Here is a 16,068-nt window from a genome sequence, read left to right on the forward strand (position 1 = left end):
AAGAAATAAATCCGATTTTACTGCTCTGTATTTGCTGTTTTACCCAGCGGCAGGGAAACAAAACACCACTTCCCCTTCACAGCAAAGTCCTGCCTAGGACATCATTTTCCAGGGAATTAGCACCGCCTTCTAACGACGTGAATTAGGCACAAAGAGCTGAAGAGAACACACCGGGTGCTTGCGCTTTCTTAAACAGCAGTAACTTTATTGCCCACAGATAATGCAAACATTTTCCACACTTGCTGCAATTCAGCAAGTCACCTACTTAACAAGGTTCACAAAAACTTAAATTTATTTTCAGAAGTACCCCTATTGTTCTTTGAGCATATTCTCATTTAAGGTGGTTTATTATTGCTCAAATCTACAGTCTGGTTGTGATTGGCCACTCAGTCAGGAGATATGCAGAATTAAAGATGATACAGAGCTTTCAGGAATCCCTTTTTAATTAGAAAATATACCTGCCTGTAGGATAGAAAACAATCCAAAAGGAACACTGTTTGAATTTCTGAGTCCAGACTTTCTTTGGGCACAACACACCAGGAGTAAACTTTTTAAAGCAGAACGGAATATCAATAGAAAAAAAAAAAACACATTGATTTTGAGAACGAACGTCTCGGCACAGATGAAGTGTTCACACTAATGAGGCTGTAGTGTCTTCTACCAAAAAAAAACCAAACCAACCCCAAATAAATAGGAAAAATGTCATTGGTGTTACACCAAAGAAAAGCTTTGAAGGCCAAAAAAAAAAAAAAAAAGAAAAGATCTTTATTAGTCCAACACAATTACTCCAGAGTGTTTTATCGACTGTAATTCTACTCTGTCAGGGCACCTCCCCCAAAACGGGGATCTCCTCATTTCTCTCCAACGAGAGCAAACGTCCTGTCTTCTACAACCAGCTCCTTACAGATCATCAATTTTTAAAGGAAAAGGAGGAAAAAAAAGGTGTAGCCAGGGCTTGGACTTGCCTCTGAAAAGCTTTTCCCCGGCAGGGTGACAGCGAGGGAGAGGAGACCCGGCTGGAATCTCTCGCAAAGGAACACCCTGGCTTCACCCCTCCATGGAAGGCGGCTGCAGGAGTGTTCCATGTCAGTGCGTTGCAATTTCCCCCCCCCCCTCACATAATATCTAAAAAAGGAATTTGAATTTAAAGGCAACAGTAAACCACACGCATACAGAAAGAGAAAGATTTGCTGATTTAAAGTCAGTCCACCGAGAAAATCGGGGAGAGAGAACTAATTCCCGGGGAATAAAGGGTAAAACTCCCGCCTTCCCCCGGGGGGGGGGTGGTTGGTGTTGGGGTGGGAAGTAACACTGTTGGGTAGGGATCTAACGCACTAAAAGCCACGTGAGAAAGTAACTTAAGAAATGATTTGGTGGGTATTCTCACCAGAGACATTTAGCAGCACAGAAACAGAGAGGGACCTTCCTCCCCTCGTACACTATGAAATCCTGCTTTGCACTCAAAGAACACTGCATAATCTCAATTCCACTCGTTAGTGCCAAAACGATGCATATCTCTTACAAATGGCCAAATTCACAAGCAAAACATTTAAACCAGAAATTGTTTAGTTCTACATTTATTGCAGATATTAAAAGATTAACAATGCTAACATGTTTACTTACACTAAAAAGAAATGTCAGTTATTATCCAATAACATAAGCGTCTAATCGTTACCAGCTCAGCGCTACGGCCCATGTGCACGGAACAGAAACTATCAAATTGCTCTACAAGATTAATGGCAAAAAAAATAAAATAAAAATAAAAATAAACCAACCAAAAGACAGTAGACACACCACTGAAGTTAGTTAAAATGTTCACTGAAGCTTGCAGTCTTCATGGAAGAGAGCCTGGAACTAAAATAACAGAAAAGAAGCTAGTAAACTTTAACCACGGCAACGTATCCGCACAACAAACGTTTCACATGTACAAGTATTTCATATTTTCAACTCAGAGCTGCCTGCAAAAGCAGGTCCAAAAAAAAAATAAAATAAAATAAAAAGGGAATTCCTTTTGCCAGAGGAGCCTAAGGTCAAATCTTGGTAAAGCAAGATAGAGGCGGCAAAGGGTAACCCACGTGCGAGCACCACTGGAATCTCAGCACCAGTCCTGCTCTGCCGAGATCTCCTCCAACGTCAAAGTTTGGCACAAGAAGGACAGGCCACACGCCAGCCACCCAGGGCAGCAGATCTGAGAGTTCCCCAACGTTCACCTTTATTCCCGAGACAGCGTTTATATTCCCAATGGGATCACGCTCGGAAAGGATGGTACCGGTTTCCAGTCTGGATCCCAGCGGCTCTCCCAGACTGGGGAAGCGGGTGTTTAGGAAATTCAGCGCAGATCGGCTGCTGAGCTGGGTCTGAGAGCGGAGCTCACTCTGGGGGGAAACCCCACCTCGCCTTCTGCCTTCAAATAGCGTGACGTAGAATCAAGAATCCTTCCAAAAAAGGTCAATGGGAAAGAAGAGGTGAACTGGAAGTTTGAGGGGAAATAAAAACTGTGACCAGCAACGCCGGCAGCTTCGTCAATGACACCAAAAGAAAAGCCAAATCCTTTAGAGTGGGTCTGAGAAATAAATCAGAGGCCAACAATACTGGTTCCAGAGCATCATTCTAAAACAGCCCGTGACTGAGAGATCTCCTTTTCGAAAGGCTGGAGTTTTAGACTGTGTCAAGTGCTAATTAGGCACAGGAAAGAAAGAGGGGCAGTGAAGAACACACCCAAACAGGAAGTTAACAGGTTAAGCACCCACTGCAAGTACTGTAACTGATGATCTTCCAAGTCACCCGTGCCCCAAAACGTTTAAGGATTTTAAATATCTCCAAGTAAATCCTATGAGAAATGACCGGGCTATGAAATGTCCTTAATCAAATCTGACAACCAGATAAACTTATTTGTATTTATAGCCTTCGGGCTTCAACTTCTAACGTGAAGGTGAAGACACGTGTGATGTTTGTGGAAAAACAGAACTACCGGCACATGATTCTATCCCTGACAGCGTGGTTTTATTTAGTGATCACGTGCTTCAAGGCAACTAAAACTGAGTGATCAGAAAATTACACTGCAACACAATTGTGGTTTCAAAGACCCGTACAGAAAAGACAAAAAAACCAACTGGCATTCATAAACTCAGACTGGTTGTTACAAGCCAGGAAAAGTTTGTTGCTCCAGAATTCAAATGAAGCCACTCCCTTTCAACCAGTAGGATTTTTAATGGAGAAAGAATCTAATTTTGCTTGTTAAACAGCAGGCACAGGCAAGTTGATAACCGAGGAACACATTTCCTTCCATATTTGCCACCCTGGAGGTGCTGCCTCATTAACGGGGGGTGCTATTAGTGGGGTACCACAAGCTCTTTGCTCTACAAGAAGCAGGATGAAAACACCAGCAAGATAGCGCTCGCTCCCAGCAAAGCAAAACATGCGTCAGCTCAAGATAAACTCGTTCAAGAGAACGTCAGCCAAGGAGGTTTTGGTGCCGTAACATTCAAGTGAAGACGACTGACTAGTTTTCGAAAGGTAACGATGGAGAATGAGCACACTGAAAAGCGCGATATTAAACGGTGTCACTGTCAGTAACCCAGTCACAGATCCCTTAGTGACCTTAAGTTGGAAAAAAAAAGATGAATGGTAAGACCTTGAACGTTTTTATTTGTGGTAACGCTCCTAAATCTTTCAAGTCTTTGGAACTGCTTCACCGAGCAGGTAGGAAAATGCTTTTGGTTGAAGCACAGGAGCTTAATCCAGTCTTCTCTTTCAGTAAGTTCTGGAATAGTCCCTCAAAAGTACAAGCTTTTTGTCTTATTTCTTGGGACTTTTCAATAAAAGAGCTTCTGCAAAGCGAATACTTAATAGAAAACAGAAATGACTCTCTAAACTCTTATAAAACTGATGATCCACTCCCAGATGACTTCCGAATATCTGACTTCCTGGTATTTTCTTCAGCATTTTCTGCAGACACATGAATTGGGCCTGCTCATGAGAAATTTCTTCGAGAAGGAAAGAAATTATTCAAGAATTTGTTGGGGAAGAGCTGCAAATTTGTGTAAAATCAAAAAGGACACTGAAAATACATACTACTTGTTCATTACAACAAAAAACCTTCGCAGCCGAGCTCTTCAAGGAAGAGTTTAGTGTTCTTAGACTCGGATGAACTCAGTTATTCATCCTACACCTACAGTCTAGAATTCTATACAAAATAAACACACGGGTAGACTCTTCTTAAAATTGGTGTGTGGAGGAAACTGCTTTATGCAGATTCCAGAAGCAGATTAAAGCCTGTCAATAGAACGTAGTAAAAAAAAAAAATCTGAACTGCCTTGCAAGAAGGTGGGAAATTGAGAAGATTCTTGGCTTCTGAAAGGATCAGAGCCAAACCAGGTCAGGCGTATTTTTTTTTCATGTTGCTTATTTGTTTTTTTGGGAAGCCATCGCATCACAAAACAGGCAAACTTGGCCAAAGAGAGAGGTAAAGAGGCACTTCCGAGAACAAAATCAGTTGTTTCTTCCTCAGAAGATGACATCCAAGTTGTTAGCTTGCATGACTGAATACAAGACTAACTTTAATCTTGGAAAAATGGTTTAATACATTAGTATTCAAGTCCACTACTATAGAACAAAGCGTTCTTCATACTGGCATACTCTGCCGAGGATCTGTCTCACAGCAGCCTTTGCATATCCGTGCACTTTCTAGCGAGCGAGTCTCTTATGTCAAACCTAGAAAGTAAGATTTGGGGTAATTCAGCAGTTCAAAGCAGTTCAACGTAGCTCTGGATTTTCACGAAATGCTAAGAAGCCAGACATACTCATGGAAACAGTTAATATTTTCTTGGAAAAGGAAGACTTAAAAAAAACCCCTGATATTTTAATGTTTGCAGGAATTCATAAAGCAGACGTGTCCATTGCACATACCTATTTACTTGCTCTTTTCTGCCTGTACATTTGTATCATTCTTTGACGGAAAACATCAAATGCATCTTCTTTATTTTCTTCCCCTGCAACACCCAAGCCCTCCCCTGCAGAGGTAGCACCCCTAGGGAGTAAAATGAAGAGTTAGAACACTCTGTTTCGGTTACATTCCACAACGTGCAGAAGAGATCTAAACAACAGCTTCCGACATAGACACAATACAAGTGGAGAGTAATTTTGCTTCATTAGGGGGAAAAGGGGAGCGGAGGCTCGGTACCCGATACACCTGATCAGCTATAAAACAGTTCCCACCTCCCTTTACACATGCAAAATCCCACCAGAAGGAAATGCTCCCATGATATTACGGGAGCAGTGAAGATACAGTCATCTAGCAGATCAAATTCTTACGTGAACTCTCATATTAACCGCTTTATTCCTGGTAGATAGAATGCTTTGTTGAAAAGATGGCAAAAATTGCCTTCGTTTCTTACATTTCAAAAATGACAGAAGTCAGGCACTTTCAGGAATGAGTAGGAAACGCCACATAATTCTGGATAAAAGATGAAATTTTTGACCATAATGCTGCTTGCTTAAAATTTCTAGCAGCCAAAGCAAGCTGGAGTCTTGTAGGACACACGGCACAGACAAATATATACTGATCAAGATAAGCTCTACACTAGAATTGGAGCGTCTCCGATTAGTAATCCATCCCTTTTTGCTCGGGGAATGAGGTTGGACCCTGCGCTGTACCAAAGCAAATGACAAGAGAAAGCAAAATGTTAAATTGCACTGGTTTCATCCTCAGAGATTGTCCCAAAGCATTGTCCAAAGAATGACTTCGATGGGAAAGGAAAGAGAGGTGCACATCATGAAAATCATCAATAATATGGAGTTCTCTCTCCGTTACAGAAAAGGTCAACCAGTTTTTCTAAGAGGCACGGAAAGCAGTTCTTCACTGCTCTTTGCAGGTGTCTTTACCAGTGACACAGCAATGGACACGAGCTGGAAAAACTGTATTTTCCAATATTAAAATGCAGTTCTTAAAGATGGCCAGAAACTTTTAGAATGTGGTGGGCTGTCAGACCAGCTACAATTAAACAGCTCCTGATCAGCTGTGCAGCAAAACTTGCGCCAGGAGATACAGAAACGAAAAAAAATTGCTCATATATTTGGTCCCAACAAGTTTTGAGATTAAGAATCAAGGTTGTAACAGTGGTGAACACAAGAGAGCTACAGGCAAATAAGCTGCTTGCTCACTGTCTGTTTGCTGCTGCTGAAGGAAATGCAGAAAACAGAGTGATGGTCACTGGACCACAGGGACAACTAAGAGAAAACGAAAGCAACCAGAAGTATCTCACCAAAAGTAACCCACCAACTACAATGACCCTGTCCAAGGCATGAAGAGAAAACAGAAATCCCTGGAGAAAGAAGACTGTTAACCACAGACTAGGAGTGGACTAGAGACCTTGTCGTATGGGTTCAGAGAGAAATAAATAGTTTCTGCCTCCTTATTCAGCTGGGGAGTTGAGGGAGGTATTATCCATTCTCCGTGCTGGCAGCAGTGGACACCGGACACAGCAACGTCAAAAGACGAAATGAAGATTCAAAACCACAAGTGTATTTTAAAGGAAAAAGCACACTTACCTTCTGGCAGCTGCACTTACCTCTTTCTGTGCGCAGTGGAATGAATTACATAATTAGAGTGCAAATAATTTTGTTGCCTAAACCCAGGAGCACTGTGTATGACATTCCTAAAGTCTATTTATGTATGATGTATGTGGTGTGGCAGCGAGATCCCCAGGGCAATACTATGTATTTAAAAGAATAAATAAATACACCAACCAACCAAAAACCACCTCCTGAAGAACAGGGGCAACCATATATCTTTAAAAAGTGCCTGCACACTGTGGCGTTCATGCTGCATCCTTCAGTGGTGTCAAACTGGATGGTGAGAGGCCAGAAGCCAACATCAAAAAGGAAAACAAATCACTGAACTGGCCACATCAAGGTGGGTAAGATAAATATAATTACTATTAGAATCCCAGCCTTTTCCAGAGCTCTCAAATTTCTGTAGTGTGTTTCCATTACATACACTTTTACAGGCTCTCGGATTCCTTTTCCTCGTGTCCCAAGGCCGTGTCCTTCCTGCCAGCCCATCTTCTGCAGCATCTGGAAGCCCACATTCCTGTTTGTCAGCTTCTTGTGTGAAAACTCTAAATCTTTTGGTTTCTGTGGAGAGGAAAAAACAGAAAAATAAAAGGTTTTTTTTTTGTTTGTTTTACAGGGACATCATGTATTAAAAATCCATCAAAAAAACCCCTATAAACTAAGTGTATTTGAATTTCTCAATATACAGAAATATCTTCTAAGCAGCACTTCTCCAACTACACAGAAAAAGTCTATCAAAGAGTAATTATCTGCCTTGCCAGTTTAAAAAAAAAATTAACAGATTTATTTCAGGTTGTCAAATTGTTTAATTACATTATTAAAATATGAAGGTGTACTCTTTGCTATTTTAAGAGCTATTTATGTTTTTAGTAAGAAATATTGAATGATCTGATGACTGAATACCTGCTACAAACACAGAAGCGGTCAAATAACATCTCACCAGCCTCGGAAAATTCCAATGTATTTTCCAGACAGCAATGCACCCATTTGTTTATTTTTTTCAAAAATAGAAGACAAAATCAACACACAGCTGTTCAATAGTGCTCTAATCATAAAATGTTTAATTTTGACACAGGTAGGTAAAAGACAACAGGAGCCACAGCTCTCCCCAAGGTTTAGTCCAGTCTTTTTCAGGATCAGACTTTTCAGGTTTTAATCTGATTTTATGACAACAACACATTTCCAGAAGCTGTCTCTTACAAAGACAGCTGGTTCTCAGAATGCAATGACAAACCAGAAGAATTCTTTACCTTCTTCTTCTTTGTAACTGGGCAGCCACGAGGCCTGTCATAAGCAATTCGGACAGGTTCATGCACTGCAAGTCAAATCAAAGACAAAATTCAGCTGTAAAGAAAAACAATTTTAATACAGAACTCCAAAAGTACGTTTCAAGCGGGACTCTAACTCCATGCCTTGGCCTAAAATCAGAACCAACAAAAACAATCAGAATAAAAAAAAAAAAGAAATGAAACGGTAAGACATTTTTTCCCCCCTCCACAACAAAAAAGTTAATTAGAACATGCACGTATTTAGTTTTGGGCACATCATGCCAGCAATACACTGATGGATGATATATTTTAGATCTTTCATTTCCCTGAGCTTCTGTAATACTCAGATAGAAAATTCAGACTGGACTTAAATGAGGTTATTGTATATAATTTTCATTAACACAAATGACAACCTTCATCAATAAAAATCATGATGCAAAGCAAAGACATTCGTTAAAGTAGCTGCAGAGCACATATAATCAGTTTTAAGCTATTAATCTCTCAATTCTCAGAGTATCATGACTCACCCCTGCTGTTGCCATATTGACAAAATTTGACAGGCCAATCCAAAGTCTAAATATATTTAGTCAAACACTCAAAATACGTTCAGTGCAAGATTTAAGTCTGTTAAACCTTCCATAAACCGATAAAATAAACCCTGCAAAAACTACTATGGTGAGTTTTTTAAGCAGCAGAGAGAGGTTAACATTCACATATACTTAGAGAGTATTTAAGGAATGATGTTTGACGCAAACTGCTATTGTGCTGTAACACAAAACCTGTCACACAATATATTAAAGATTCATTCAGCTGACAAAGGGGAATCTGAAAGTGAACATTGTATTCATTTTTGTGTTAAAGAAATGTAATTCTTTTAGCCAATAACAGGCAGTAAGAAAGTACATAAAAATCGGGAATTCTGTAGCGATACCTACAAAATAGCTTTTAAGTAACACTCACCTTTTGGTTCTTCTATGAGGCAAATCCTTTTAGACGCGGGGATCATACCAACTTTCAGAGACTTGCTGCTGATGCGTTTGCGAGGAAATAGGGTACCAGGAGCAGGAGCTGATGCCTGTGTCGACAGATTTGGTACAGCACCATCAGATGATGTGGCTAGCTGCATTTCACCTCCTGCAATTTCCTCTCCCGTTTTGGAAATCATCTCTTCAGCTAGGTTTTCCACACTTCTACCTGCTGAGATGTCATCCTCTTCTCCCTCCTCTGCTTGCTCCATTTCCATCTCTTCCAAAGGCTGGGAGACATCCTCCTCAAACTCAGCTTCCTCCTCATTATCTTCTTCCTCCTCTTCTTCCTCCTCCTCCTCCTCTTCTGAAATATCCAAATTCCTCTCTTCGGGTTTAGCACCTTCCCCAGCATCAGTGGCTTCTGACACAGCGCTGAAGTTAATCGATGGACATAACTCGTAGACTTTCATTCGGTAAAATTTGAAAGCAGAACTGTTCCGATCCTGTAGAAACCTGAGCAAAAATTACAGTGAAAATAATATCAGAAAGAGATTTTTCTTTAGTGGCATGAAGCAAGAGTTTAGAAATAGAGCTCTTATTCATTTTTGAACGGTCATTCCAGGTGTGTTTTTGTAGGATTCTCCAACAACGTGTCCTAAGAACAGTGACCATTCTGCAGGTTGGACTGCTCCTTTCCTGGGCAAACTTCAGTCACAGCAAGACACTTTTTGGGGCAAACTTTTCAGCAGGGCCTGTTGCAATAGGACAAGGGGTAACAGTTTTAAACTAAAAGAGGGGAGATTTAGACTAGATATAAGGAAGAAATTTTTTACATTGAGGGTGGTGAGACACTGGCCCAGGTTGCCCAGAAAGGTGGTGGATGCCCCACCCCTGGAAACATCCCAGGCCAGGTCGGATGGGGCGCTGAGCAACCTGATGGAGCTGAAGATGTCCCTGCCCATGGCAGGGGGTTGGATGAGATGGTTTTTAAAGGTCCCTTCCCACCAAAACTATTCCATGAATAGTGAATTCCATGAATTCACCATTAATGGAGCTGCTGGGCAGGACAACAGGGAGTATTGCTCAAAATCCTCTGTTCCTAAACACACTGAACAAAAGCACTCATCTCAACCAAAGGAAGTATCTCCTTAGTAACTGCTTAGATGCATTTTGATTTTTCTTATTTGCCCATTTTCACAGATAAATGCGTAGGTCACTCACCAGAGGTCTGGGTTATCCGCACTGTTGTCTATGCTGAACTGCTCAATTTCTGGTCCTACCTGAGCAACAAACTTGGCAAGTTTCTCGGCTGTTTCCATGGTTTTAGCGTCCACTGCAAGAAACAGGATGCTCGTTAGCTATTGCTTCAGACAAAACCTGCATCGCTGGAAGGTTAATACCATTGAAAATCATCTACTTTAGCAAAATAACTGATTTTTAGAATTTCCAGCAGAACACTCTTCTTGAATCTTCACTTACCATCAGGAAACTGGGAGGACAATGGCGGGAAAAGTTCAGGGGGTGCTAATAAATCCTCAGAATCTGCCCTTTCTTCTGCTGGCAGAGAGACCTCTGAAGCGGGGGCACACTGCGGGGATGAGGTGGTATCGAGGGCAGAATTCTTCTCAGACGGGCTGGTTTCTGATACAGGAGGTTTTGACTGATCTGAACCTTGAAGATGTTTGTCCTGGTGCTTCAGCACTGTCCCGGCTGAGAGCACAGTCTGTGTCCCTGTGGTTGCCCTCCTCGCCCTCCTGCCTCGAATACCATGTTGGGTGATATTTCCAAGCCTTTTTCTTTTAAATAGCCGCCTCTTAATACTTGCAACTTTCCTGGCGTACAGCATGGCCCTGACTGATTCCGTTGCGGATTCTTCCAGTGTCCTGCCCTCGCCGCTCGCTTCCTTTCCAGCTGACATCCGCCTTTGCATCTCTGATAACTTCAGTCTGTAATACTTGTATTCCAGACTATCTTCATCAGACAAGAACCTAAACAAAACCACATAAATGAAAGCCTAAGATGAAAGAACAACTCATCTCGAATTCTCAGATCAGAAACTCAGTAGCAATTGATCCTTTTTCCCAAGGTTTTACACAAGTTGCTACATTAACATTATCCTGCATAGTCCTCTCTCAGAATAACAGCCAACCCCACCTCTAAAGCAGTAATTAAAGCATGCCAAGCAAATAAATGATGGAGGGTTTTGACATAAATCATTTGGCTAGTAATTAATCAGCGATGCTGCAGTTCACACATGAAGAGATACCGTCACATTAAAAGATCATTACACTTGGAAGTGTCTCAGCTTTCCTTTTCCAACATTCATGGAACACTAGATCCATAAGCCTGTTCCCATACGGTATGTTGATAGTAACTACATTTGCTTACTGTTTTCATCTTGTAAATGTGAGTTGCTTTTAACATCTTGTATTTGGATTGACAGACAGTCATTATTGACAGATCAAAAAGGAACGTGATCTACTAGACCAAATGGAAGCAACAGGACAATTTCCAGGGATAGCAGGAAGTATAATTAGCTCAGGAAACATTTTCAAAAAGTCTGATTAAATATACAATAGACTTTGGTCTTACACACATTGGATGAAATACTGAATTTAATTAAATATATTCCAGATATCTTCATCAGAGAGTAGCGGTGTAACATACTGTTCAAACACACCTACCAATATTCAGGACAGTTCTTTTGAGCATTTCTCTCTTTGGCAGACAAGGTTCCCGCAACGATGCTGTTCACTAACTGTTCAATTGTCTCTACAACCTTCCGATCAGCTCGCTGCGGGGCTGCAGGAAGAAATAAAATGCAGTCATTGCGTTATTCTCATCAACAGAGTATCAATATGTCATCTTTTTTATCCTTTGACACACTGACATTTGCAATTTTTCAACATTTTAATACAAAAAAGGCTGCACTTAATACTAGAATAAATTAAGGAAACCTCAGAAACTTCCTGACTGTTTTCTCGACTTTGATTCTAAACCATTTGTTATGAGAAGCACTGGGTTTTAATAAACTTATTTATCCTTTGTCATCCTGGGCAAGTGAAGCCATCTTTTAAAAGGCAATTACTTATTGCACCAAAAGGGTTTTGTGCAAAACAAGTATATTTGAACACTACTCTGATGGTGTGAGTTCCAAATTATTAGCCATTCAGTGTCAGTGCTGCAAGATCTCCCTGCGGAAGTATCTGAAGTTCAATTAGGAAAAACCAGATGAGTATATTAATGAGTAAGAATGTTTTAGAGAGGATGAACTAGGTGGCGCAACAGAGTAGAGGAAATAGCATTCCTATAGACGGTAGTACATCAACAACTCCAAAGAAATACGCCTGCATCTGATGGTAGGGGTAATTGTACTATCTCTGACTTTGCCTATATGCAAATCCTGACTGTGTGCCGTAGCCAGTCCTAGCGTGGTCCTGGCCTCCCTGCCTCGAAGCTGTGGAGCTGGAGGGAGGGCAGCTCGAGCAGCCAAGGCACAAGGGGAACATCCTGGATGCAAAGTACAGGCATGCGCAGGAGACGGAAGGAAGGAGACGTGCTTTCATCCACAAAGCTGAAAGCCATTGCTACAACAGATAGCATTCACTACCTGCCTCAGCGCTGCTAGGGATTTACATGGAATTCCCAGAATTAGGACTTCCTGACCTAATGAAACCACAAAAATTAAGATAAAACACTAGTGACAAATAAAGAGATTCTGTACTGCCAAGCGTCTTACAACAGTTCACTCACTTTTAAGTTTTGTGTCAGGAGAGGGTTTACTGAGCTGTGCTGTGGACTCTGGCTCCGCTTTCTTCATCTGAATTGGATACCCACTCTTCTCCAACCAAGCCTTCAAGTTTTCAATGTACTCTCTTCCAAACAACGTTGAATCATCAAAGTTTGGGAAGAGCGTTGGTGCCGGAGCCATTTCCTGGAGCCCTACGGCTTCAAGTATTTTCTCTTGCCTAAAAACAGATGCCAGCGCAAAGGTCTGACCCAGAAGGGCCAAGGACTTACGACAAAGAGAAACAGTGGTCTCAAAAGCGTTTGCCATTTCTCTTGGATTACCAAACCCGCTCGTCTTAATGCTTAACTCGTAAGCGTTGCAGGCCATAAGCAGCGGCGTAACACCTTTCAGGAGACGGTCTTGTAGCCTCATTATGTATTTATCAAAAGGTTTGATTATTTCAAAGAAGCAGTTCTTTGTTTTCACAGCCCCCTTGTCCAAGAGCATATTTAAAAACTCATTGTCCACTTTGGGAGTTTTCAGAGCAGCGTGTTGTAAACTCTTGATGGTAAAGAAACAATAATCTCTGTGTTCTGGTTTTAAGGAGCATTTAAACGAAGCAAGCATTTTTGCACAGGTTTCTGTCTCTAGCTCAAAGAGAGCTCCAAAGAGGCGGGAAAATTCTGCATCGTTTTTTATTGCGTGAAACCCAGCCCATTTTATAATTTCTATTCCAAACGTTGAAAAAATGTCCGATTTGTCCACAAGGTCAAAATTGAGATTTCTGAACACATGGGCAGGCTTTGGGAGCCTGAGGATAGGTCTCTGGGTTGTTATAGGTGGCCTCTGATTAGGTCGCGGAGGCAACTTTGGATTAGGGCGTTGGACGGTCACCGGTCTCTGGTTTGGCCGTTCAGCAGCTTCTGGCATTTGATCAGGTTGCAAAGTCGGCTTCTGATCAGGGCCCGGCAGCAGCTTTTTAGTGTTCCATTTCTTTAGGGGAGTTTTGATATCTCCTTTGAATACTTTAGTTTTCACAACGCCCCTTGCAATACGCTTTCCTCGCAGAACTCTTCCCCTGCCAATATTGCCCCTCCGTATCGGGGGTCGGAACTCACTGTCAGATTGAATTCCAAAGTCCACATCATACTCCTGATTTTCCATGTTGCCATATTCATCTTCCATGAGTCCCGGTGATCTAAAATCACCTAAAATATCTGAAGAACTGAAGTCCGTTTCGTGTGGAGCGGTGGATTCCCAGGAGTCAGGAGGGCCATAGTCCTGGTCATGAGAAGCCAGGCCCCCATACTCCCGGTCATGGGAAGTCGGGCGTCCGTATTCCCGGTCGTGGGAAGCCGGGCGCCCGTACTCCCGATCCCGAGATGCTGGGCGCCCGTACTCCCGGTCGTGTGAAGCTGGACGCCCATATTCCCGATCGTGCGAAGCTGGACGTCCATACTCCCGGTCGTGCGAAGCCGGACGCCCATACTCCCGGTCGTGCGAAGCCGGGTGGCCGTACTGTTCATGGTAATAGTTATCCTTCCTTATGAGAGGACTAGCAGCTCTGTAAGAAGGTCCTGGATAGTCATCTCTAGGGTCTTCACTCCAGTCATCATGAGGATGGTGCTGGGCGTTGTCGTGAGTGTATCTTCCATCATCATGGAAACTGTCTTCGTATCTTGGTCTTGGGATTGGCCTTGAATGAGCTGTAATGAGAAAAACATAAATGCACCAATGCACTGCAAACAGTATTAAGAAAAAAAAAAAAGATAAACACATTTAGACACTTACAACAATCAACAAACAAAAACTTCAGAAGAACAGTACACATATCTAGCTTCAGGATATTCCCATTAGCTTTCTTTTGTACACTGAATAATTCATAATGAGCGAAAAGCAACAAATGATTAACAATACCTAAACACATGACAAAACAATTTATTAAAACTTCTCCTCTGACTAAAGCTGAAAGGCAAATTGTGCTATAAACCCCACTTCCTACTTGCTCACAACTTTCTCAGTCTAGGAAGATGCTAATGTTGTGCTCATAACGCTTCTACTCGGATTTCTCAGATGGAGAAATACCAAAAGTATGCACTTTCTGTTTCCACGCTGAGTGTCGGAATTCCACAGTTGAAAAGAACATCACATTTTCTACAAACTCATACACCAATATCAGAATTTCCTGCCAAGCATCCAAGAATCTCTATTCCTTAACTCTAGTAGTTAATTTCAGAAAGTAAAGAATACTTGAACAAATTAAGTATTTAAAATAAATTATTTCTTTGGAGCTTATGTAACTTTCAGAAAATAGAAGAGATCTCATTTTAAAACTCTCAATTTCCTATGAATGCAATCCAAGTTGTTTTTCTAGACATTTTTAATATCAAACTCAGAAGATAAAAGAAATTGCAGATCATGTTTTGTATACATTCACTCGATTAATGTCCTGCTTCTAGCTTTTTCTCCAAAAATAACACGAAATACAAAGACCCAAAGCCTTCAAATGCACTCCTACATTTATTTAACTTATCAGACATCAACGGAATTCCATCCTGCAGCGATGTCTCTGGAGACCTCCCTGAAATTGGACCCACTCTCTGATGCTGCCTGAACAGAATTCCTTTGTTTGAAATTCGGGTTTTTTGCCTGGAATTTGCATTCCACATAGAAACAGCGTCAGTCAACCCAAGCTGTTAGCTTCTTAAATAAAGATGGATGTGGAAAAACACCAGCACCACTCCACGTTTTAGGCAAATATGGGTAAAAGGAAGGGAAGAAATCGGAGGGAGCCGTTCGGGAATAGCTGCTGTGATCCACGGCTCGTCACGCCCGGGTGTCGTTACCTTTAAAATGATGGATCGTGTCCTCTATGGCATCGCTCCTGTCCATGCGATACCTTTTAACTTTGTCCTGCACTACAGCATCAAACGTCTCCCGTGTGATCCGCCGAGAGGCCATTTTTATCCTGTAGCAAAACAGCACAATGCCGTCCCTGCCCGGGGCACGGCCGCCACCGCTGCCGGTACCGCCTTCCCGCTGCCCCGCACCCCCCCCGCTGGGCTCTCCCCGGGCGGATTCCCGTCAGGGGAACGCACCGCGGGGGTGCGGGCAGTTCCTTCCCCCGCTTCCCCGCGCGGGGCGGCCGAACCTGAGGTAAAAAAGCGGCGTGAGGGGGGAACCGCGGCCGCTTCCCACCCCCCTCACCGGGCGACCCCCGGGCGGCCCGCTGCCCGCCGCCCCGCCGCTGCCACACAGGCGCGGGCACCGGGAGGAGGCGGAGGAGGGGCCGCCCCGCCCCGCGGCCCGCCCCGCCGGGAGCCGGCCCTGCCCTCACCGAGGCGGCGCCCCCCCGCCCCGGTCCCGCAGCCTCCCCGCCACACGGGAACCTCCCAGCAGCCCCCGCGGGACGCCGCTGGCCCCGCCCCCCCTCCCTCCCCGCGCCTGCGCAGTGCCGGCCCTGCCGCGACGCGGGCGCGGCCTCCTCATCCACCTCCAGGGGGGTGGTTTCGGGGACGGCGCTGCCCTG

At 43.0% G+C, this 16,068-nt stretch overlaps 1 protein-coding gene across 2 annotated transcripts; it reads right to left on the minus strand.

The window, feature by feature from the left end:
- Positions 1-180: 180 nt before the first annotated feature.
- Positions 181-15,503, minus strand: SUGP2 (SURP and G-patch domain containing 2). Of its 2 annotated transcripts, XM_074163688.1 has the most exons (10): positions 15,386-15,503; positions 12,563-14,245; positions 11,494-11,611; positions 10,289-10,797; positions 10,031-10,142; positions 8,802-9,322; positions 7,824-7,888; positions 6,998-7,134; positions 4,909-5,029; positions 181-1,854 (listed from the first exon to the last, which is right to left on the minus strand). In XM_074163688.1, exons 1-9 carry the CDS (start codon positions 15,498-15,500, stop codon positions 4,909-4,911), a joined length of 3,381 nt encoding a protein of 1,126 aa, XP_074019789.1. In that variant the 5' UTR covers positions 15,501-15,503; the 3' UTR covers positions 181-1,854. The 2 variants fall into 2 exon arrangements, with proteins under 2 accessions (XP_074019789.1, XP_074019788.1); XM_074163687.1 differs by lacking the exon at positions 4,909-5,029 and having other exon boundaries at positions 1,803-1,854; positions 15,386-15,500.
- Positions 15,504-16,068: the final 565 nt, after the last annotated feature.

This window comes from Numenius arquata, chromosome 25, assembly GCF_964106895.1.
Source record: "Numenius arquata chromosome 25, bNumArq3.hap1.1, whole genome shotgun sequence".
Classification (NCBI taxonomy): Eukaryota; Metazoa; Chordata; class Aves; order Charadriiformes; family Scolopacidae; genus Numenius; species Numenius arquata.